The sequence below is a fragment of the Ictalurus furcatus genome, chromosome 2 (genome assembly GCF_023375685.1).
Source record: "Ictalurus furcatus strain D&B chromosome 2, Billie_1.0, whole genome shotgun sequence".
NCBI classification, from domain to species: Eukaryota; Metazoa; Chordata; class Actinopteri; order Siluriformes; family Ictaluridae; genus Ictalurus; species Ictalurus furcatus.
This window is the reverse complement of record NC_071256.1, coordinates 4,424,919-4,447,683: the sequence shown is the minus strand read 5'-3', so window position 1 is coordinate 4,447,683 and position 22,765 is coordinate 4,424,919. Positions and strand designations below refer to the sequence as shown.

Below are 22,765 nucleotides of genomic sequence, written 5' to 3'. Positions count from 1 at the left end.
GGATCATGAATTCTCAGGTTGCTTTCTGATGAACTACAACGACAGACAGTGCACTATTCACGCTTAAGGACAACTCAGCTGTCGAGAAGTGTTTTTCATGGAAATGTTCAATTAGACTGCAACACTAACGACATTATACTGAAGACCATTCAGTTCGACAGGTAGGAAACAAACAAAAAAATAAATAAAAACCCTGCATAACATTTTGGTGATAGCAGTAGTATACTGAAATTCTCATTTTTTATATATATATAAAAAATAATAAGAATTCTGACTTATCTCAAATGTCTGAGTGTTACGGAAGCAGTATTATTTTTTTCTGTTGTCAAAACTCACTTTCCCATTGTAAAAATCGACACTCTTAAATATCAAGCTGGAATGAGAGTGAACGCCCTGACACTGACTCCTTTTTGTTCTTAAACCCCCAAAGGATATTTGCTTTCAAGTCAAAATCCCTACGCGTTTAGCTTTTGCAGTTCACTTTTCCCACCACAAGAGGGCAGCAGTGATCCACAAATCTCAGCTTTACTTCACACCTTAATCATCTAATTCCATCATAGGTAATGAGAGTAAAAAAGAGAGAGAGAGAGAGAGAGAGAGTACAGAAAAGAACAGAAAGTGAGCATCTCTCCATCTGTCAGTGTGACCGAGGCAGACAGCAGCCGGTTACAGGAAGCGGAGAGACAGCTGGCTCACTCGTTTCTTCCTCCATCTCTCATTCACGCTCCTGCTGGGTGATTACTAGCGGGGATGAGTATGCAAATCCATGCCGTTAACGAGCTGGTGCTACAGGGGATGGCGGCACAGTCTGCCTGACCATATGACACACACACACACACACACACACAAATCCATACACACATCCATACACAAACTCGTACACAAAACAGTAGGAATATATTCTCTGAGTCTGTTTGATAAGAACACCCTGATTTGGCAGGTATTCTGAAGCCCCACACCGATAACTTCCCTCAGCAGATGAGAGACAGAGAAAGATGGAGAAAGAAGAGAAGGAGAGAACGTGAAAAGAAGAGGAGAGAAAAGAGAACAAAGTGTCCACGTGGGTTTCATCTGGGTTCTCCGTCTCTCTGGGTTCTACCGGTTTGTGGATCGGCACTGGGGCAGACTTTGAATCTACAGGATAAAGCGTTTGGGTTGCTTCAGGTTCGGACTCCATTTGAAGCTGACGAGTAGCTCGAATCGTATTCAAATTCTCTGTGAAAATGTACAACTTGTTACACATGGCCACGTGTTCATAATAAGAGGTTAAGCGTGGCTGGTTCTCGATGTTTTAGGAATTCCCCCCCCCCCACCCCCCCCACCCCCCCCCCGTTATACGATCTGAGCTAAAACATTTCGAAAGGCTGCGACAATCTGCAACAGGAGAACCGGCGGCCCTCCGAGGCGAGACTTAGGACTGGAGAGAAATGGAGCGATGAGTTCACTTCGGGGGGTGGGGTGGGGTGGGGGACACGTGGGGCGAGGTGTCAGAGGGAAGTCTGTATTTAGTGCAAGAGATGACAGAGTGAACACTCGCGGCGCTCAGATTCAGACCTGCTGTGCATTCTCGCACGCTTCCTACACGCTCGCGTTCCCTTCTCTCAAAGGAGCGCCGCTCCGGAAATGGGTCTAGACTGAAAAACTAGGTCTCGTTTGTTACTCCGAGCATCCTGGCCCATTTCTCTCGCACAGCTCGGACAAATGAGGGATTATGGGAATGCGGCGGAGGACCAGAAAGGTCACGGGGTCGTAAGTAACACACCTGTCTGAGGCTCAGGAGTCGCATCAGCCCGGGGTTCGGTAACAGATGAGCTGCGTTTCGTTTCACTCTTCAGTAACGAGGCTCACTGCGACACAGATAAGACTGAGGACGGAAAGCAGGTAGATTTTGTCCCGATTTACTTCTCTGTTTGTTTTATTCAGCCACATTTCTCAGCTCAAGGCAGAAAATCTTACAGAATCTCTCCTCAGCGGATGACTAATGAGAGAACTATGTACAAACACACACACACACACACACAAAACTCCTAACAGCTCTCGAAATCGTCTTGAATGCGTGCGGTTAAACCCTGGTGACAGTCGAGACAGTGTCTGGGAGATGAAATTGCGTTTAGAGCAAGCTCTCTGGCACGCACCTCGTGCGGTTTTCCGATTTTACCCAAAGAGTCGTCGCACAATAATAACGAGACCACAGTCGGCTCATAGCGAGAACAAGGTATCGACTTCACTGCTCACTTCCTCCGAGCAACCCTTAAGGGGTTAAATTATCTTGCAAGCCAAAAGCAAGAGTGAGCACTTTCTGATCACGCCCACGCGCTGATATTGATACCGCTCACAGTCTGATGTACAGACACATAAACCCAGGATTTCCTGTTTGCTATTCCATTGAGATTTTATAACGAGATAAGTGTAAAAAGTGTTTTAAACACTTACGACATGCTGTTCATACGTATATATTTAACGCATGCGCTTGTTTTTGTTTGTTTTTTTTGGGGGGGGTCATCAACGATGGGCTGGTGTGAACTCGAAGTTGATGACTTTCCAACACCTGCGTCGTCCTGAAGCGTTTTATTCCTCTTACACGGCAGCGACGCGCCAAACAATTCCAGCGTTTCTATTCATTAAAGGACGACACGACTTTTAAGCCGGGTTCGGTGTTGTGGGACGTAGTTCAAAGAAGCCGGGGTACACCGGAAACTCCCTCGGAAAACGTGAAATCGACGTCTTCTCAAAGAAAACGTCACCACACACTCTTAAAAAGAAAGGTTCCAATTAGAACAACCCTTTACTCTCAAGTTCTTTGGAGAACCATCTGTTTACCGGTGCTTCAAGGAACCCAGAAATGGTCCTTCACAGCAGTGACATAAGGAACCATGTTATCACGTGTTCTCTAAAAACCCTTCATTGGTGCTGTGAGGAACCAAAATAAGGTTCCAGTTCTACAAAGAACCTTATAATGATAATGAGTCTTTATCGATCACAGATACATATACACAGTGAAATTCTTTGCTTCGGACATCCTAGCATGTCAGGAAGTTGGGGTCGGAGCACCGGGTCAGACATGATACAGCGCCCCTGAAGCAGAGAGGGTTAAGGGCCATGCTCAAGGGCTTGAACCCCCGACCGCTCGATCAGTACCCCAGAGCCTTAACCGCCAATCCACCACTGCCCCAGTTAACCTGCTAAGGGATGATACCCTGAAGAACACTGCTCTGAAGACCCTATAACGAAAAAAAATCACTTCTTTAATCTCCAACTCAAGAACCCCTATACAATGAAAAATGCTTTTTGACAAGAAGAAGGTTCTTGGTACCTGTATGGTGCTGTAAAGAACCATTGCGGAACCTTTATTTTTAAGAGCGTACCGATGATTACGCACAGTTCAACATATCAGATAAAGGGTCTTAACGCGGCCTAACACAAAAACGAATCCGAATACAGGCGGTTTTAAATAAATTGTCAGGCCAAGGTAAAGTTAATCAAAATGTCCCACCTTTCAAGTCCTCAATAATCTCTCTCGCGCTCTTTTTTAGCAAAATTTTCACAAAAGAGTTGAATCCCTTGGTGTGATGTTCATTACAGTTTTGGTGGAGTTTTCACATCATTAAGATCAAAGCATACGCAGCGTTTTGACTTTATACGTTTTGTGGCAATATTTTGGCGTAAAACTTATAGCGACTCGTGTTCAGTGGCGATCTGAATGAATTTTTTATTTTTTTTCCACAGATGTCAGACAAAACCCTATACTTTTGGGGTAATTCTCGCAAAACGTTCGCAAAGTCCATAAAACGCTGAATTGTGGAGCTACGCCGTAAAATATCTAGCGCTTTGTCTCACTATGACCATCCTGCCCATGAGCCTACACTTTAACAACTTCCTTCCTTCGCTAAACTCCTTGTTTCCAGTGGTGCTATTTTTAAAGCACTGTTTCACCCAGTCTCCCTCAGGATCTCTCTCTCTCTCTCTCTTTCTCTCTCTCTCTCTCTCTCCTGTCATTTGCTATATAAACACACAGAGGCAGTATGAGTGCGTTTTCCTGGTCCTGATAGAAAAGTAGGCTGAGAGACATAGAGAAACAGCGTGAGAGAGAGAGAGAGAGAGAGAGAGAGAGAGAGAGAGAGAGAACCTCCAGGGAACGAGAGGTTACATTTTTTTTTTTTAATAAGCCGTACATATCACAGTGACTTTCCATTCTTTAAATTTTTTATTTATTTATTAAAGTTAATTAAATAAGACAGGATTTGTGACAGAGGTAATGTAGTGAGCATGTAGGAGCACGAGGGATGGGAAATGAGACAGACCGGGAGTGTACGACAGGTCAACGATGATGTGAAAGAATCCAGTCCTCGGAGATTCTGAGATTTAAAGCTGCATGCTCAAAGCCGCAGTGGATTAATCTGCCTGATTATTCACCACAGCCCTATAATATAACTTTACAGGAACACGGTGCGCGGTGGTGTAAGTGTGTGTGTGTGTGTGTGTGTGTGTGGGGGTGTGGGGGTGAAAAAAATCTACTATCATACTAACTTATGATTTTCAATTATAATGATTTATATCCCCGTTGAAACAGCTAATTAATAGAGACTTGGTGTGTGGTGGACACGCCACATGATCTAAACCTGATAATCATAAAGAATCATATAAAAGGGTCTTGATATTTAACAAAGACGAGTGTATATTCATTGATATGGTGACGCCTTCTGTAATGAGATGTCGGTTTAACATGCACGGAAGGAGTCTCCAGTGTCAGCGCTTTGTACGAGGAAATGGGGAAAGTCTTCCAGTTTCTTGGTAACGCGACAAAGTTTGTCGTGGTTTTTTTTTGTTTTATTGACTTCAAGAGAAAGAATTGTGAGGGAATTGTTTATGTGAGTGAACTTGTTTCGCAGCATTAAATAGGCTATAACTATAAACGGATAAAAAGTATGAAGTGTGGTTCTTAATAAAAAAAAAATATATATATATATATATATATATATATATATATATATATATATAAAAAACTTAGTATTGCAAATTGCTGTGGTATAATATGTGGTAAAGATGGATGTTCTGTTATTGCTGTGTGTGTGTGTGTGTGTGTGGATAGGTATAAAATTAGGAAGCCTAATAACTGCAGATTACTTGCAGGTTCATGTGTCCTTCTGTGGTGTTAATGCACTCTCGGCGGTCATTACCCCGTGTGTGTGACTCAACCTGACAAAACGAGCTGCCTCATTTCTAACGGGCTCCGGTTGCCGTGGCAACGTGCCAGCTGCCTTCCGCCCAGCCCCCCACGCGTACGATTACACGAGGTCCGATCATGCGAAAGCGCTCTTTCCTTTTCTTCTCCTCAAATCTCTTACACGCAAAACCGACCCCGAGCCGTTCGGACTGCAGGAATTCATCCTTATCTTCCGACCGAGCAGGAGTCATGCGTCTCCAGTTTTAGCTCTTTAATCAATCAGCGGTTTGATCAAATCCGTTTTAGTTCTGAGCTGAATGGCCTATTGTTCAGCGGAGGCACAGTTCATAAGACGATGACGGAAACGATATGAGCTGATTTAAAAAAGAAAAAAAAAAAAAATTTGATAGAAACTATATGACTTAAATTGTGTGTCTGTGTGTTAGATCTCTCAGCACGCGTGAGCTACTGTGTGCCTGGTCAGGTGGATTACTGCAAAATGAGAGGATTGGTTCGTCATCCATCTGTGTCAGCAAAGCGAGTGAGAAAGAAAGGGGGGGGACAGAGAGAGAGAGAGAGAGAGAGACAAAAATAGAGAGGAAGAGAGAAAGATAGAAAGACGAGAGAGACGGAGAGAGAAGAGAAAGCTGCTGCTGTCGTCCTCACTAATACTAACAAGCACCAATGTTGTAATTTATAGTGAGTCAGCTGTGTGATCGGCATTAGTCAGAAAAAACCCCCCTGCATGTTTAAAATACTGCATACACATACACATACACACGTTTGTCTTATTATCCTAGTGAGGACCTTCCATATTGGCGTATCTGTCTATTAATGTAGATAATAAATGCTATACAACACCAAAAACTACCCATAACCTTTACATCGGGAACCAAAAGGAAACCTTTTGACTTGTTTAGTTTAAAATAATAATAATAATAAATAAATAAATAAATAAATAAAACCTGGAGTTTTTGAAAAAGCAATTTTCCACATGCAGACCAGCCAAATGTCCCCACAAGACCAAAACTGTAAGATATTCCTATCCTTGTGTGGGTCACATGCACGCACAAATCCACACACAATCATTCAATTAAGTGCAATTTACCATAGCGAATCCACCTACTGGCAAGATTGTTGGAGGAGACCTCGAGAACCCGGAGAAAACCCAGACGGACACAAAACGCCACACAGACAGTACAGTAACTTGAGCTCAGGATCAAAGTGAGGACCATGAAGCTGTGAGGCAGCTGCCTAATGTCGGACAAAATACCTGTGTACGAGTAGTTTTGAACCGCCGTGTCTGTATAAGACACATAACTATCAAAATATCACTGTGTAATTGTCGATAACATGCAGTATTTAAGGGAGTTTATAGGTTAGCTAGTGTTTGATAATAGTGGTGTTCGTTTAAGGGTTAAGAGAAAAACTTGTGTGCACTTCCACAAACCTTAGACCATCAGCGCGCATATTTCTTGGGTTGTGATCTTTTTCGGCAGTTGCCTTGTGGAACGCCAACAATTCAGGTATTTTGTCAAATAGTAAGAAAGGCATGTAAAATCATATTTGACAAATCACAAGACCCAGACAGAAGCAACAGCCCTACAAACATCTCCTTAACACGCACACACCCAAACACAGACTCGTGAACAAGTAAACAAGCCTATAATCTCCAGATTACTGTTGACTTGGCAGAGACTGGTGAGAGAGTTCTGTTTGGACAAACTGAAAAAGCAGGATTGAAAAAAAGGCCATGCCAGTTTTATGTGGGGGGTTTATGGCTAAGGAGGACATTTATAGACCTATCAGAAACAAGAAGGTTCATAAGCTATGAAAAAGACCACAGATCCATCTTGTCTCGTTTTATCTCTATCTGACATCCCCAGGCTCTCAGGATAAAAGATGGAGCGTCGACCAATCGGAGCGCTTATCGGGAAGCCGCCTACTTATTCGCGATGGCGTGTGTGCGGTTAACGTGAGTGAAGCTTTATTCAGCCTACGCTTGACTCCATCACATGACCAGTGCGCCATAGTGAGCGAGTTAGCACTAATACACGCCTTTACCTTCACATGACCTGTCTCACAGACTGCAGATAAATATCTAGGCGCTCACAGCCGCATAACAATATCACTGTAAATCACATCTGAACCAGGGCATTCTACAGACACACTTATCATTATTTTGTTCATTGCCACGTCATAAATTACTGCACAGGACTTTGGTAAATCATCTGTTCAGCAGGAGGCAAACAGAGACTAAGCGCCTGTTGGAACTGATGAACAGAACACTCAGTAAATTGACTTTTGCAAAACCATAATCTAAGCAGTGATGGAACTAGTTTTGTTACTAATGCTGTCTGCTTGACAGATTAAATCAGCCACAGAGAGTAGACAGATCACTTACTTCTGATCCTTGCTCCTGAACATGGCAGGACTCACTGTCTCCTTCAGAGAAGGATCCAGATTCATCGCTTGAGTTGGTTCCGTATGCCTGCTCGCACTTGATTTTTGGCCTTGCTGGGCCGAACAGCGCGTCAGTACCTGTGCCCAGTTCCTGTGGGTCAGTTGGCATGCAACGAGTCATGTTGGAGCAGGGTGACGAGGAGAACTCGAACTGGGGCAGGCTGCAGGGAGAGCCACCACTGCCATCCTCAGCATAGGAATACGACGAGCAGGAGCTGGAGGTGCGGGTGCGTGTCTCGGAGGGCGGTGAGCGTGGGCACACCTTTATGGGCACAGGGCAGCTGGTGTTGGGCCTTTGGCGGCACAGGAGCATCGGCACTTCACCGGAAGCAGCACCGGAGGTAAAGTTCTGCGAACTAGGCAGCGACTGGCTGCCTCCAAACCACAGTCCTTTGGGCAGGTGGTTGGCCAACTCCTTGTCATGGGAGTTGTTGCCTGGGTAGGAATGGGCAGGTGTGGGCAGCTGCTCACAGGCTCCTGACGAAAAGATGACGCTGCGCCGGTCTAACTCCGTATCCTGCTTACATACACCATCACAGGACGCCGGCCTCACAGACAGTCCCGTGGAGAAGCTGTCAGCATCTTTGGGGAAGGCCACAGGCACCTGTGAAGGCCTGTAGTCATTTTTGTGCTCTCCCTGAGTGCTTGCTTTGACCTGGGCACAGGCCAGTCTGCTGGAATTAAGCTGCTGGGAAGTGTTGGCCAATTCAGAGATGCCGTGCTTGAAGAGACCATGCAGTCCATTGCCATCCAACTCCATGTCGACCGTGCCATTGTCCTTGTCCCTGCCATCATCCTCGTCGCCTGACAGACCCAGTGTGATGGGCTCGTCCTCGCCCTCCTGCGGCTCCTGTTTGATGTGAGTCACGGCTGGCCCGCTGAGCAATGTGCTTGGGAAACCTGAGGTACTACTGGTATGTGAGGAGCTCTCATTGCTGTTGTGCTTATCCCACTGGTACTTCCTGTACTTGGGGAAACGTGGCAGATCCGAGGGGACCTGCTGTTCTGAGTCCACTTGGCCATCTGGGAAGTCAGCGTTGACTGCCAGCCGCTCATGGTCTGGCCGCCGCAGAGCAGTGAGGGCATCTGGATGGCGGCGAGAGCGTGGAGAAGCGGCCCAAGTCTCTGGTGCATTCGTTGTCATGGCCGATGCCTCAGCTTGCATGCTCTCATCTTCCGAATGGTTGCTCTCTGGTGCCACCTTTTGGCTGAGCAGGGCCCCGTCTTCCTCACTCCGCAGCTGTGCCTCCAGGAAACGGAAGCAGGAGTCCTCTAGGTTGTGCATGCGCAGGAAGTCGGCACAGCGTATCACTTCCTGGATGTTTTCCCGGCTGAGCAGCAACTTGGCTGTGTAGGCGAACTGCAACAATGGAGCGAAGCCCCTGGCAGTGACCTGCGCACACACACACACACACACACACACACACACACACAAAACACAGTGGAAAATGTTAATGATACTATCAGCAATGCCATTGTTCTAGGCACTTGGAGTGTGCAGAGGCAAACTGACAGCTCTAATGACCATAAACAAAAAAAGTAATCTTAGATTTGGTCAGCAGTGAATGTTCTACAGTATAAAATGGCCAAAAATAGTAGCAGCAGACCAGCAGGTAACAATCAACCAAATTCCACCCCTTGTCCCAGACTGACTATTTTTTGTCCTGAGCTGGCCTTTTTCGTCTTCTGACTGGCTGAACAGATGGTGCCTCCTGCCTAGCCTTGGTGGTATGACAGTGCAAGGAGCACAGGACCATATGGGACTGTCTGGGTACTGTCAGCCCAAATGCATGGGGCAGGAGAGATGGATGAAGAGAGGGAAGGACAGAGATTGAAGCCTGCCCTTTGAACCTAGTGCTGGTCATTAAGGAAATGTCTGAGACTGCAAACACTTGCAGCCTTACACTACATTGTACATGTCTACGTATAGACCCAATGAGAAGCTGTTGCCCCTCTTGAAGGTACATCATTGATGCTCATAATTGAATTATCGATCATGTCTCGTGTAACACCATAACCTTGGGAAACAATATATAGTAAAAGCATAAAAACGTGTGCGATCTATATGACAATAAAATTGACATTGGCTCTGCCTGTCTGAGTTATGAGTCATGTTTTGGCCCAGCGCTAAGCCTGTGAGCTACACACACACACACTACTAGGTGTTCTTCTCTACTCTGTGGAGTATTGCAATGACTCAACTTTGATCTGGGCCAGTATTGTTTCCATGCACAAAGCAGTCTCTTTTTTCTGCCGGGGTGACATAAAATCTGGCGACGTGACTTATCTCAGTACAGACTCTCAAGAGCACTGGAGAAACACTTTGTTCTGAATAGTGCTGGAGAAAGCCGTCTTCAACTCACTGTTTAGATCTATTGTTTACACAAAGAGCCGTGCAAGGGAAGGCTCCCTGAATTGCGAGCATACTCTGGCTGGTTGTCCTCAAGAGCCTGAATTTGGAATGATTAAGCACCATAAACGGCACCGTTTGTCGTGTGTGAATTTTTTCCATGTGGAAAAACATGCAAATGTGGATGGAGTACAAAGCCAGATGCAGGCTGAAGGGAATGCCTGAACCTGGTGAATCATTTGCAGAGATATGTGTCTAAACAACACTTACGCCAGGAGAGGACACATACCCATATACACACACAAATTTGCAACAATGACCAGCTGGATAAACTACTTAAAATGTACTTAGCTAAGCAAAAAAAAACCCCCTATCCTTCAAAGACACATAGCTATGTACACAGCAAATCTTTCGGATGAGACGTTAAACTGAGGACTCTCTGTGCTCATTAAAAATCCCAGGACACTTATCGTAAAAGAGTAGGGGTATACCCCTTAGGCCCTTATCTATCATGACCCCCTAATAATCCCCATCCCTGAATTGGGAACATCACTCTCCTCTCCTCTCCACAGTATGTGGTGGGCGTTCCGGCACACTATGGCTGCCGTCGCATCATCCAGGTGGATGCTACACACTGGTGGTGGTTGATCGAGATCCCCCCTCCCCCTCCCATACCATATAAAGCACTTTGAGTGTCTATAAAATGTATATATATATATATATATATATATAAATGTAACTGTAACTAACAAATAGTAACGGAAAGGAGCTACCTGATATTTTCTTATTACCGTGCCCGAAATTAACCCCTTAAATCCAGACATACCATAAATTCCTCCCTCTCATAACTGCATGCCTTTCCTATTAATTTGGCTTTAGTTACAAACTAATAGTTGTTACAACATAATGCGACTTAAGGGCAATTAATGATTAATAACTCACAAGTTTTGGTCCTTTTCAAAAAAACTGACATGGTTCCAATTATGAAACGTTTTCCTATACCCTCTTACAAGAAATAGCACCAATGCACTGACTTAGACTCAGAAAGTGAGAATTGGCAACACACCTCATGTTTTTGCTGTGTTCACAAGTTTGAGATCTCATCGGGGCACCTGTATAGCGGATGCTCGACATTTAACGGCTTTAAAAACGTGTTGTTATTTAACGAGGAAAGTGGTATAACATGGTGCGAAGACAAAGCTTTTCTGTAAGGAGATGTTTGTGTAATATTTACGGAAGGAGTCTCCAGTGCCAGTGCTTCGTAAATGGTTAGAAGTCTTTCCTGTCTTTCCGCCAGATTAACTTCAAGAAAGTTTTATAGCCGCTATAATGTAAGCGATAATCGGAAGTAACTCGTTACTTAACTGCCTACAAGTAGCTTGTATCAACACGAGCACCAGCAATATACAATAGGAAACAAATCTTGATTCTGAACCGCTCCACGTGACACCGTTCGATTAAAATCCTCCACGCTTTGCACACGTCCTGTGCGCACGACGACATCTGATGAAGACAGACTTCTGCAAATCTGCGATGCGATGCTGGATACCAACAAAGGAGCGCAAGTAATATATGTCTGTGCGTGCGTGTGTGTGTGTGTGTCTGAGGGAGAGAAACAGAGTAGGTTGGGATGATGTCATTATGGAAGGACTTTAATAGTACATTCAGTCCTGTTTGTAAATTCACTGCTGAAAGTAGAGATCACAGCACGGCAGCGTGCCGGAGGATTTTTCCGACGTACATGACAATTTTAAGGCTTAAACACATATCACGGGCAATAAAGAGCAGCGAGACGGGCAGGGCTGTCTGGCTTCCAGGAGGTAACTGTAGGAGCTGGCAAAGAGAGAGAGAGAGAAAGAGAGAGAGAGAGAGAGAGAGAGATGCAGGCAGGGAGAAAGCAGCAGCAGTGATCAGTCATTGTTAAGAGGAAGCTGCTGACTCGTAATCTCTGGTGGGGGGATGGAAGTGTGTGTGTGTGTGTGTGTGTGTGTGTGTGTGTGTGTGTGTTTGCGTACATGCATGAGCATGTGGGTGGAAAGGGGGCAGGGAAGAGCCTCTGACTGGACACACACGATCGTGCTAGCAGTGCGACGGCGACAGAAAAAGAAAGGATTAAAAAGAAGAAGAGGGAAATCAGGACAGATCCTAACGTGTTATGTCTCTCTTTCTCTATCTTTCATTTTTATCCTATCTCGCTCTCGGTGAGCAAAAGTGCTGAGCGCACGCTGGATCTGCTTTCAGCTGACATCAGCAGCTGCAGCCCACAGCAGCACATCACTATGGAGCCTGCACCATCTGTGTCACACACACACACACACACATTTCTCCTTTCCTATCCAGACACACCAACTGAGAGAGATGGGGAATGAAGGAAGAGTAGTGGATCGAGAGATAGCGAGAGGGATAAAAGCGTGACGATAGAGAGACACAAAGGCCACTGCGGTAGAGAGAAAATGAGGAAATGAAAGATGATCACTGAAGGAACGTGTGGAAATTAAGGAAGTGTGGCTCATTAATAGAACGACTTTGACATATGAAGCGGCGGTCTCTTAACAGCGAATACTATACGTACACAAAGACCCCCATATATCAGCGTGACAGATCTGGGTCATTTATTCTAATCTAGACCTGCTCTCTCTCTCGCTCTCTCGCTCTTTCTCTCTCTCTCTCTTTGTCTTTTTGTCTAAGTGGTCATATCATAGCAGGAAATAATATAAAGAGACCTCAATCAGCCTGACAAAACAAGCAGAAACCCCGCCAATATAACCCCCTTCCGTAAGCAGGTCATGGACTGCAGTCGACCCCCAAGTCTGTCTCTCTCACACACACACACACACACACACAGAGTCACAATCATCTCACCCGATACCCGAGCACTCTACATACTTTTACGCTTGCACTCTTCCATTCTCCTACATCACCCCTTTGGCCCTCTGTAGCAGAGATGTCTAATTGATGCAAATGCGCTCGGGAGAATTCCTGCATGTCATGAATGCTAACGAGTCAAAAGCATGCATGACAACGATGCTGAGTGTGCACACACACACACACACACACACACACACACACACACACACACAGAGCAGCACCGGGAGATCGTAGCGACACGAAATCTGCTGACTAACATGACTAGACTTCAAATCCAGACACGATAAAGTGTGTCTCATGTACTATTTTTGGAATCTTCCAGAAGAAGTGCATTTAGTGCAGGATCACTGCGAGTTCACACACGTTTTCCGATCCCAAAACGACACAACTGTCCAACGCTCAGTAGGTCAAGAAGTGTACTTGTAGTATGCTACATAATAAAACAGAGCTAAATAGGGCTAGAAAATTTGCACGATAAGACCGATCAGTATACGAAGTACAGTGCACGAGCAAGAAACAAGACTTAGAATCTTTAAAAATCAACTCGACGTTGTACTTTGAGTCTCAAAATGTGTTTACATCAGTTCAGCCGACGGCCGGCAGGATTTCACGGTTTGTGCGATTGCAGAAACGAACGTAAAATCGACGGGAACGCGGCGAATTTTTCACAGTTTTCCGCAGATTTGGGCCGAGACGCGTCATGTGACGTCATCGCGTCGCACATTCAGCCAAAGCGCCCTTCGCTACACGTGTGTCGAACATGAGTACAGCTGAAAGGTCTCATTTACCGACAAACATCACTGTGAAGGACCCTGCAAAACTCTTTTGTGATTGCAATTTCGCCAATTCACGTAGTTTTCCTGCAAAAAAAACAAAACAAAAAAAACAAAAAGCACAAAAAACATAGAAATTTGGCAAAGTTTGAAAAAAAGATGCCGCAAAATCAAGCGTTTCTGCCCGCAACAATCACGAAAAACTCTCATCTGATCTGCGGTATAGCTGCCAATAATCTTTTTGTTTATGTGGAATGTGAAATGGTTGTTTTTTTTTCTAAAGTCATTACCCAGAAGCCTATTTTTTTTAGCACCTTATCTAATCGCAGCGTTTTCATTTGTAGCGACTGACTGTAACTAATCAATATTACAAATTTCACGAACGTGAAATACAGTATATACGTTTTTTTTTTGTTTTTTTTTTAAAAGTGGTCAGTGCTAACCCATGCAAGTATTGTAAACACCATTTTTCCCTTATTGAATAATGAATTGCTTTACATACTGTTTTATTAATGAATTATTCCATTAGATAACCGCTTTTACCCCCCAACCCCCCCCCCCCCCCTTTCTTTTTTTAGAGAAAAAGGAATTCCAGGAATTCAGGAATTCCAAATTATAACAATTCATACTAAATGTAGAGTTGGGGCACAGGTAGCGTTTTTTTTTTTTTTTTTTTTAGCATTTTCTTACAATGCCACTCATCAAACTGTCAAACATATCAATCTGGATCAATTCACAGTTTATTAATATTCAAATGTCCAAATCCTACACACGACCTTTCCTCATCATTTACATACTGGAAGCTGATAGGCTTATAGTTTATGACACAATAAAACTCGTTCGCATTTTCCCCGATGAGATTATAAGCTTATAACGATGAACAAACCCCTATCACAAAGTCCGCACACTCATTAAGATGAATTCTAATGATAAGTATATAGATATAGATATAATATATATCACAAATGTAATGGTCCTTTTTAGTTCTCTATGTAAGGCCTTTATATTTACGATCCAAAATAACCCCAGTAAGGTCAGTGTGTATTACAATACCAAAACAAGTTAGATTCGATGGTTTATTATATTTCCGATGTACTCACGCTCTACCCCCAGGCATGCCTTTCATCCTATTATGCACAGATATAGTGAATAATAAGTTCCCAACAGTAGAGCAGACCAAATATGAATTACAAAACTTCCACGGTGTATATACTGCGACAACTTTTTTCAAAATTCATATCATTTGATGGTCTTTTCATTATTGTCATAATATCTCTGTGAAACGATATGACTGTCAAGGTATCCAGATAAAATTACTTACACAAAACGACTCACTCAACCTCAAGTTGTTCCGAACCTGTATGCTGTTTTCAGTGCAACACAAAAGGAGAATTCTGAAGCATGTTTAAACAGCTCTACTATAAAAGCATCTGTACGACACAAAGCTCTCGCATGGACGCTTGGAGAAGTATAGATTTTACGGGGTCTTTATAGTGCATCTTTAACGCTCGTGATCACGATCTTCTGCCATTTTATGGAATAGAGCTGTAATAAGAGTGGAAAAAGAGTGTGTGTGTGTGTGTGTGTGTTGGGGGATCTTCTGTTATGTGATGAAAAGTAACAGTATTTGGGTTGGGGTTAGAACTAGTCTTACCCTGCTCTAGTTTAAGTCGGAGGATGAGAACTCTCCCAGTTTTAGTTTTATGAATCATTTTCTCAGATAAGGAAATTTACTGAAAGGTTGCCAGGTAACCACGTTTATTACACGCATTCACAATAGGCGCCCGTTCCTTATCCATCTTTGGTCTGTTATACTGAAAACGGCTCCGTTAACGTGTCTTGTCTCGTCACGTCGACAGTAACGCGTTACATTACATGGATCACGGCAATGACTGCATCCCTGGACAGAACGTTTCTGTCGTAAAATAGTTGTCTGATATGACACTTTAGCTACTCGGCTTACGTCTTACCTCGCGCTCTTTCACTGTTAAAAGCTGGAGCGGCGCACGGGTTCTGCCGTCTTTGATTTGATTGGCCGTCTCAAACATTTTGACATCGACGAGCGTTCGCTAGACCACCGAGGCAGACCAGCCTAAATCTATTTATTTATTTATTTGTACTTTTCGTCATCCGATCAACGTATGTAGCGGTGCATAATTAAGTGCAGCGTCAAAAATGTCAAGTACTGGTGGGGAGGGGGGTGTGTGTGTGTGGATAATTTGGCCATATCTGATTATCGGGGTAGGGGGTGGGGGGTGTCCCCCTCAATGTCTATGGTGGTTACGTCCCTGCACTGGGGGTAGCTTTCTTAATCTGCTCAAAAGCTGTAACAAAAGACAATAATACCACATGATGAAACTGGTTCAGGAATGCGATTTCCCTTTTAATGAAGTGTTTACAGCACAATCCACACACAGTATTAAACTGCTCCGGGGGGTGGGGTCAGACTTAGCTCTCTTTGTGGATTAAATCAAAGCGTAAAAAATAATCCCAACAGACTGTAGATTTACCACAGAGATACAGACGGGGAGAGGTCGCGACCTCGGCGTCTCCGAGACGAGGACTTCCTCTGTGTCTCTGGAGACTTCACAAGGGGTCGCACTCTCTGAAACACACTATTGCTGGTTTTGCTTTCAGCAGAAAAACACGTTCTTCCTGTCTCGCAGCTTGTGTGTGTGTGTGTGAGACGCCTCCATCCTCATTTCTCCCTCTTCTTTATTTTAGTCCTTCTTTCTCTCGTCACCTGTGTCTCTCACTCATGCTGTATCTGTCTCCTGCGCTCACTCTGTACATAAACACTGCAGCTTTTTCAATACCTGCACCTTCTTATGTTTTATTACTGTTTGTTCACTTTCAGTGCTGCAGACAAAACAAAACGGTAACGTTTTAAACAAGCGCCTCATCAAAGGCTTATGCTGTTGTATGGAAGGATCGAGAGTCTAAATACGTTATGATTTATGAAAGCGCAGGTGCGAGTGCAGCATGAAACTGCTGTCACATTCAGTGCTAGTATTAATCACCGGATGAACATTAAAGTGTTTCATTGAAGTGATCAAGATGTCCGCCTCCTCCGATTAGCTCTAGTTTGTGTCCGGTAAAAAAAAAAAAAAAAGATTTCTCAACTTACTCATCGATGTTAAATCGATAATAAACGGCAAATATTTCACATAGAAAATGAGGGGAAAATCCCCAATAAATGTATTAATTAAAATTAATTTTAGTGCATGATTCTTTCACATCAGTTACCTGCAGTGAGTTATTAAACAAGCTTTACAAATTTTATAAAACAGCATCACGTTACATGCAAAAATATCTCAGAAAAGTGTATTATGAGGTAATTTAACATGATATCAATATTATATTATCAGCCCTGACAGCCTGAATGTCCCTGTTACAGATTGTCCTTTTTACTCATAACAACGTGTGTGCTTCAATCTTTAGGATTACAGCTCTTGACCCACTAAGCAACCTGTTTATGTGTGTATGTGACTGTCTCTGTGTGTGTGTGTGTGAGACAACCATTAATACCTGCCTAACATTTACCTTTTCAACACCCCTTAAATCCTCAGCCCTTACAACGTCTTTGCCAAATAAGGCCTGGGTGTCAAACAGACTGGAGGAAAGGATTAGTCTTTATTCGGTTTGACCGAGTCGTGGCCTCGGATTCCTCCGAAAACCCCACGCTCATTGCTCGTCATCAACAGCGGCGCTAATCACGTCCATACCTCAGCTAATGAGTAATGAAAGGTGCTTCAGGGCGAGGCTGACAAGTCAGCGACTTTCAACGTTTCATGCCTAGCACATAAATCCTCTGGCAGCTCAGCTGTCTGTTTTACAGAACAAAAGCTTGTGAGTTTACAGCCAAAGGCAACAACAAGGACAGTTCCTGACTAGTTAGTAATTCAATTGTTTGATTCAGTTTACTGAATCTTATTACTATTTGAACCTTTTCAAAGAATCAAACGTTTGATTCAATCACTTTAAAAAAAAAAAAAGAAAAAAAAAAAGAAAAAGAAAGTGTGTGAGATGTGAATACATGTACGTTTTTAGTTTCGTCATAGCCTCTATAACCTTAATAAACAAACTCTCCACGTAGCCTAACCTCGGAGTAGTTTATGGGATCGACTCTTTTATCGATTCACTCTTCCGACTCAGTGACTGAGTCAAGTGTATGTATGTAGTCAGGGCTGAAGGATTGTAATGAGTTAAAACAGTTAGATTGTTAGCGAGATGTTTTTAAACCACTAAAACACCAACATTGTGTGGACACCACACAATGTTTGAATCAGATCCACTTGTGAACCAGGTGGTCCGATTCATTGAAAAGAATCGTTACAAAAGAATGATTCGTTCACAAGTTATTTTGCTGCTCAGATACTTTGCCTCACATCTACAATCAGTTATATATATATATATATATATATATATATATATATATATATATAAAAAAAGAAAGTCTGCCAAACTAAGATGTAGATTAAATCAAAGATGGAGGAGTGAAACGCCACATTATGGTGAGTGAGACCTCATCCTGCCACTTCCCAGAGAAAATTCAGTTTTAGGGCTAATGTAAAAGGTGATGCTGCTTTTTTTTAAAATTTTTTTTTCTTCCCCTCTTCCCGTGCACCTCTGTGTCACTTTACACCTGCGGGAGCTAAAATATGCAAAGTCTAAACACATCTCTGCGTCGCGATAATTACTTCAACATGGCACAAATTGAAAAAAATGCGCTTCCCTTCGCTTGTCTGTAACGTACAATTACTAGCACGTAGTGAAACGTAACGCTTTGAAAGTTGCAGACCTCTGTGTGTTTGTGTGTGTGTTTCAGCAGTTACAGTCATCGATCCTCCATTGCTGCTTCGATATACTATTGTGAACGAGATACCTAGTTCAGATGATTAGCTAAGACTGACGAGCTGGTGATTGAAGTTCTAGCTCCGGCGAACTCGAAACACACAAAATGAAACGGTGTCAATCGTCCGAATCCTCTCTAACGCAGGGATCAGCTTTTTTGAAATTTGAAAGCCATGCCCATGACTGAACGACGTGCTGAGAAGGAACGTGAATCCGCTTCAAGACGGGGCTCAGTGACCTCCTTTTGTTCATTTTCGTTCTCAGCAGCGTGTCATACAACGCCAGAAACCGCACGAGCAAACCGGTTTGAGATACCGAACGGTCCGAGACAAGGGTTTGATGATTTAGACGCGCAGATCGAACATGCAAACTAAATCACAGGATGGAGAACTCCCTTACTTTGCTCACTGCATTGGCCTTGCAGATGGTGGTTGTGTTGTTTGTGTGCACATGTTTTGCTCTTTTTATTGTCCTCTATTTAACAGGATTCCAAAAAAAAACAAAAACAACCCACCAAATATGATTTATTTTTTCATATAAACGTAAAAGTGGGCAAATTTTTCCTGTTGGTTAACGAGGTTAAACTCAGGGTTGGGTGTAGACACCGCATTCTTTTACTACAGTAACACAGAGTTAAAACCCTGTGTCAAAACAATATGGGGTGTGTGTGTGTGTGTTTTCGGTGATGGAATCCATGTGGCCGTTGGTATGTAGAGTTCCAGTGCTGAATCACTCACACCACCACAAACACACACACACACACACACACACACACCCCAAACACTCAAACACTGCTGAATCATAGTGACACAGCTTAGCCAAGTAGCTTTGACTGCGGCACACCACACACACACACACACACACACACACACACACACACACATTTTCTCTCTTATCGCTTTCTCTATCTAAGAGCAAATGCCTGGAATCAATCACAAGCCTCATGAATGCGTAACAGTACACCCTGAAGTGTTTTACTGCTCTTATACTACATCAACTTGCTGATGATTTCAATGTTTCATTTACTAAAGAACAGCATGTCATACTTTTTATCCTTATACTGTTACAATTCATGCTACGGACCGTCTCTGAAACAAAATGAAGTTCCTGTTACAGCGGCTAAAAACATACAGACCATTTTTACCCTCTTTCGTGAGCTTGATAAGGCGAAAACGTGACGTGTTTTCGTGTTACCGAGAAAACGGGAAGCTCTCGGTCCTGAAAACTTTCCCCATGTCGGAAAAGTTACATCTTTACATCTGACCGTTACGAAGCACTGACACTGGATCTCCTCTCGGAAAACGTCCCCGTATCAATGCAAACCTATAATTTCCCTGTAATTTCCCATTAACCAACACTTTCTGAGCAAACAAAAGAGTAAAAACACTCAAATATTTTAATGACACTAAACAATAAGCCCAAGTTGTGTATTACAATTATCCAATCTAACTACATCCCTATATTCTATACCATGTTATATGCATATTATATGTAGTATATATCTGCCTCGAACGTCGTATGTCGAACCTCCATAAACCTGGTTGTATAACATCACAGAGAATCCCACAGAAGTCTGCAAAAAAAAATAAAAAAAATAAAAAAAAGAATTCATGCCTCTGTTCAGACTCTAACAAAGAGCTGGTTAATAGCTTCTCTCTCTTTCTTTCTCTCTCTCTGTGCTAAACACACTCTGGCTAACACCGATGATGTCACCAGTCCAATGCGGCCCCTTCCGTTCAACAATAAACAAGGTCATCTCGGAGAAGAGAGAGAGAGCGAGTGAGAGAGAGAGAGAGAGAGAGAGAGAGAGAGAGAGAGAGATGAAGGCAGGATGATGGGGAGGGGTGATTTTGGTCTTTGGTCTTTTGTTTCGCGTTACATCTGCAGTAGATATTTTTTCCCAGCCTTCGGTTGATCTTTCTAACACGTAGGTTGTGGTTTTCTGCGAGTCCGAATATAATACACACATCTCTGAACTTGTACATCTTTAATGGAGCGAGCGAGCGAGAGAGAGAGAGAGAGAGAGAGAGAGAGAACCCATCCACATCCACTTATAGCATAAATTCCCATAATACAAAATTAGGGGTGGTGTACGGCAATCAAATGATTCAAATCTGTATCTATACTCCAATTTAAACCCAAAGTAGGTGTAACCTAATCCCAGTAAAAATTGGGATGGATAATCCATCCATCCATCCATCCACTTTCTGTACCGCTTATCCTACACAGGGAACACGCAGGAAGCGTGAAGACTATCCCAGGGAAGTCTGGGCACAAGGCAGGAGACACCCTGGACGGGGTGCCAACCCATCGCAGGGTACAATCACTCACACACTAACACACAAAGGACAATTTTGAAATGCCAGTCAGCCTACAAAGCATGTCTTTGGACTGGGGAGAAAACCAGAGTACCCAGAGGAACCCCCCCCAGAGGTGCAAGCCAAACATGCTAAACACTAAACCACCTTGCTAAATACATAATATAATAAAAATAATCATTGCTGTGGTCCATCCATCCATCTTCTATACCGCTTATCCTTCTTTAGGGTCACTGGGAACCTGGAGACTATCCCAGGGAGCATGGGGCACAAGGCGGGGTACACCCTGGACAGGGTGCCAATCCATCGCAGGGCACAATCACACACACACTCACACACCCATTCATACACTACGGACACTTTAGACACGCCGATCAGCCTACAATGCATGTCTTTGGACTGGGGAGGAAACCGGAGTACGCGGAGGAAACCCCCGCAGCACGGGGAGAACATGCAAACCCCGCACACACAGGGCCACGGTGCGAATCGAGGCGAACGTGCTAACCACTAAGCCACCGTGCGCCTCCATTGCTGTGGTATGAGAGGAATAAAACACTTGCTGTTGTTGAAAAATAATGAACTTTGGTGTGGTACCGGTAACGCCGCTTCACCACACCACCCAGTCACTGATTATTTTCCCAAAACTGCATATCCCACGTTTTATCCCTTACGTCATACAGAACATACAACCAAATTGTTTTTTCAGAAGGAGCATACTAAAATACGTTTCATTGATTTCAAACTTCCAAACACAGCAGAATGTGGTCTCGCTCGAGCCCTACACGGTCTCTCAGGCAGCTCAGGGGGTTCAAACTCTCCACGCAGAGGAACCCGAACCTCTGAACATTCAACGTTACTCCTCCCCAGCAGTAAAATATTCATTCCCGACACCCACTGAGAACAGAACAACGTCTGACTGCACTTTTCAACTCGGGCTAGAGTGGGCTCCTGTGTTTCAGCATCAAAATATCCCGTTCTCACACTGTGATGGAGGTGAAGACGAGCTCTCTGAGATTTCGTCTTTTGTCCCAACCCTCCCCACCCAATCACGTGCCGCTTTTCTCCGCCCCCCCCCCGTCGTCCGTACTCGCACCTGGGTGTCGGAGAACGGGAAGAATAAATTATGAGCGGCATGAAACGAGAGGGGATACTTCACAGGGATCCGCCTCCCTGAGGTTCCTTCTGCAAGACGGCGAACGTTAGCTCGTGTCCCGATGATTGTTCCAGAAAGGGATGAATCTTACTGAAGATCGTCTCCCCCCACCTCCTTGTTAGCAGCACAACGAAAAGCAACACTGTCTAAGACACACGTCTTTTGTGTGATAACGACGCATTTTAATGAGCTCTCGGCAGACTCGTGTGACACGGAGACGCCAGTGAAATGTGTTTCCTGGTTTTAGCGTGTAGGCACCGTGTACATTGAGTTTGTGTGAAGGTGCATTTCGAACCACACGTTGCAGCTTACAACAAAGAAGGTGAAAATAACATTATATACCATGTATACCATGATGAATGATGGAGTTACATTAATGCGCTCGTTCAAATACGTTATTGTTTGTATATTATTAAGTTCGCTATATCTATCTATCTATCTATCTATCTATCTATCAGCATTGAATATTGTTGGCTACGTGAGACACCGGAAGCTGTTCGGGGACCAGGGCCTTTCGCGTGCCTCCCGACCTGCCGGATCGCTACCCTGGTAATGTTCCGTGGCCTGCAGATTTACAAACGAATCCCCGAGAAACACCCGTCGGTCACACGTTCCAATATTTTTGTTATTTAACACATCGACATATAAATATCAGGAAATAAAAGCTAAACTTCTTAATCTCTCTTCTCATATTCTCTCTCTCTTTTTTTTTTTTTTTCCAATCTCAAACCCAAATGTCTTCCGTCTACAGCAAAAACAAATGAATTGTGATACTGGGACGCTTTTCCGATATTCCACACAGATGTCTCAGATTTGGCGTTT

The 22,765-nt window shown here is 43.8% G+C and overlaps 1 protein-coding gene across 4 annotated transcripts in view; it reads right to left on the bottom strand.

Moving 5' to 3' along the window:
• The window catches only part of bach2b (BTB and CNC homology 1, basic leucine zipper transcription factor 2b), a 107,281-nt gene that overhangs the window by 2,951 nt on the left and 81,565 nt on the right, over positions 1-22,765 (bottom strand). For all 4 annotated transcript variants that reach the window (XM_053643948.1, XM_053643940.1, XM_053643959.1 and 1 more), the window contains exon 3: positions 7,569-9,020. In XM_053643948.1, coding sequence (XP_053499923.1) covers positions 7,569-9,020 — 1,452 coding nt within the window. The remainder of the gene's footprint in view (positions 1-7,568; positions 9,021-22,765) is intronic.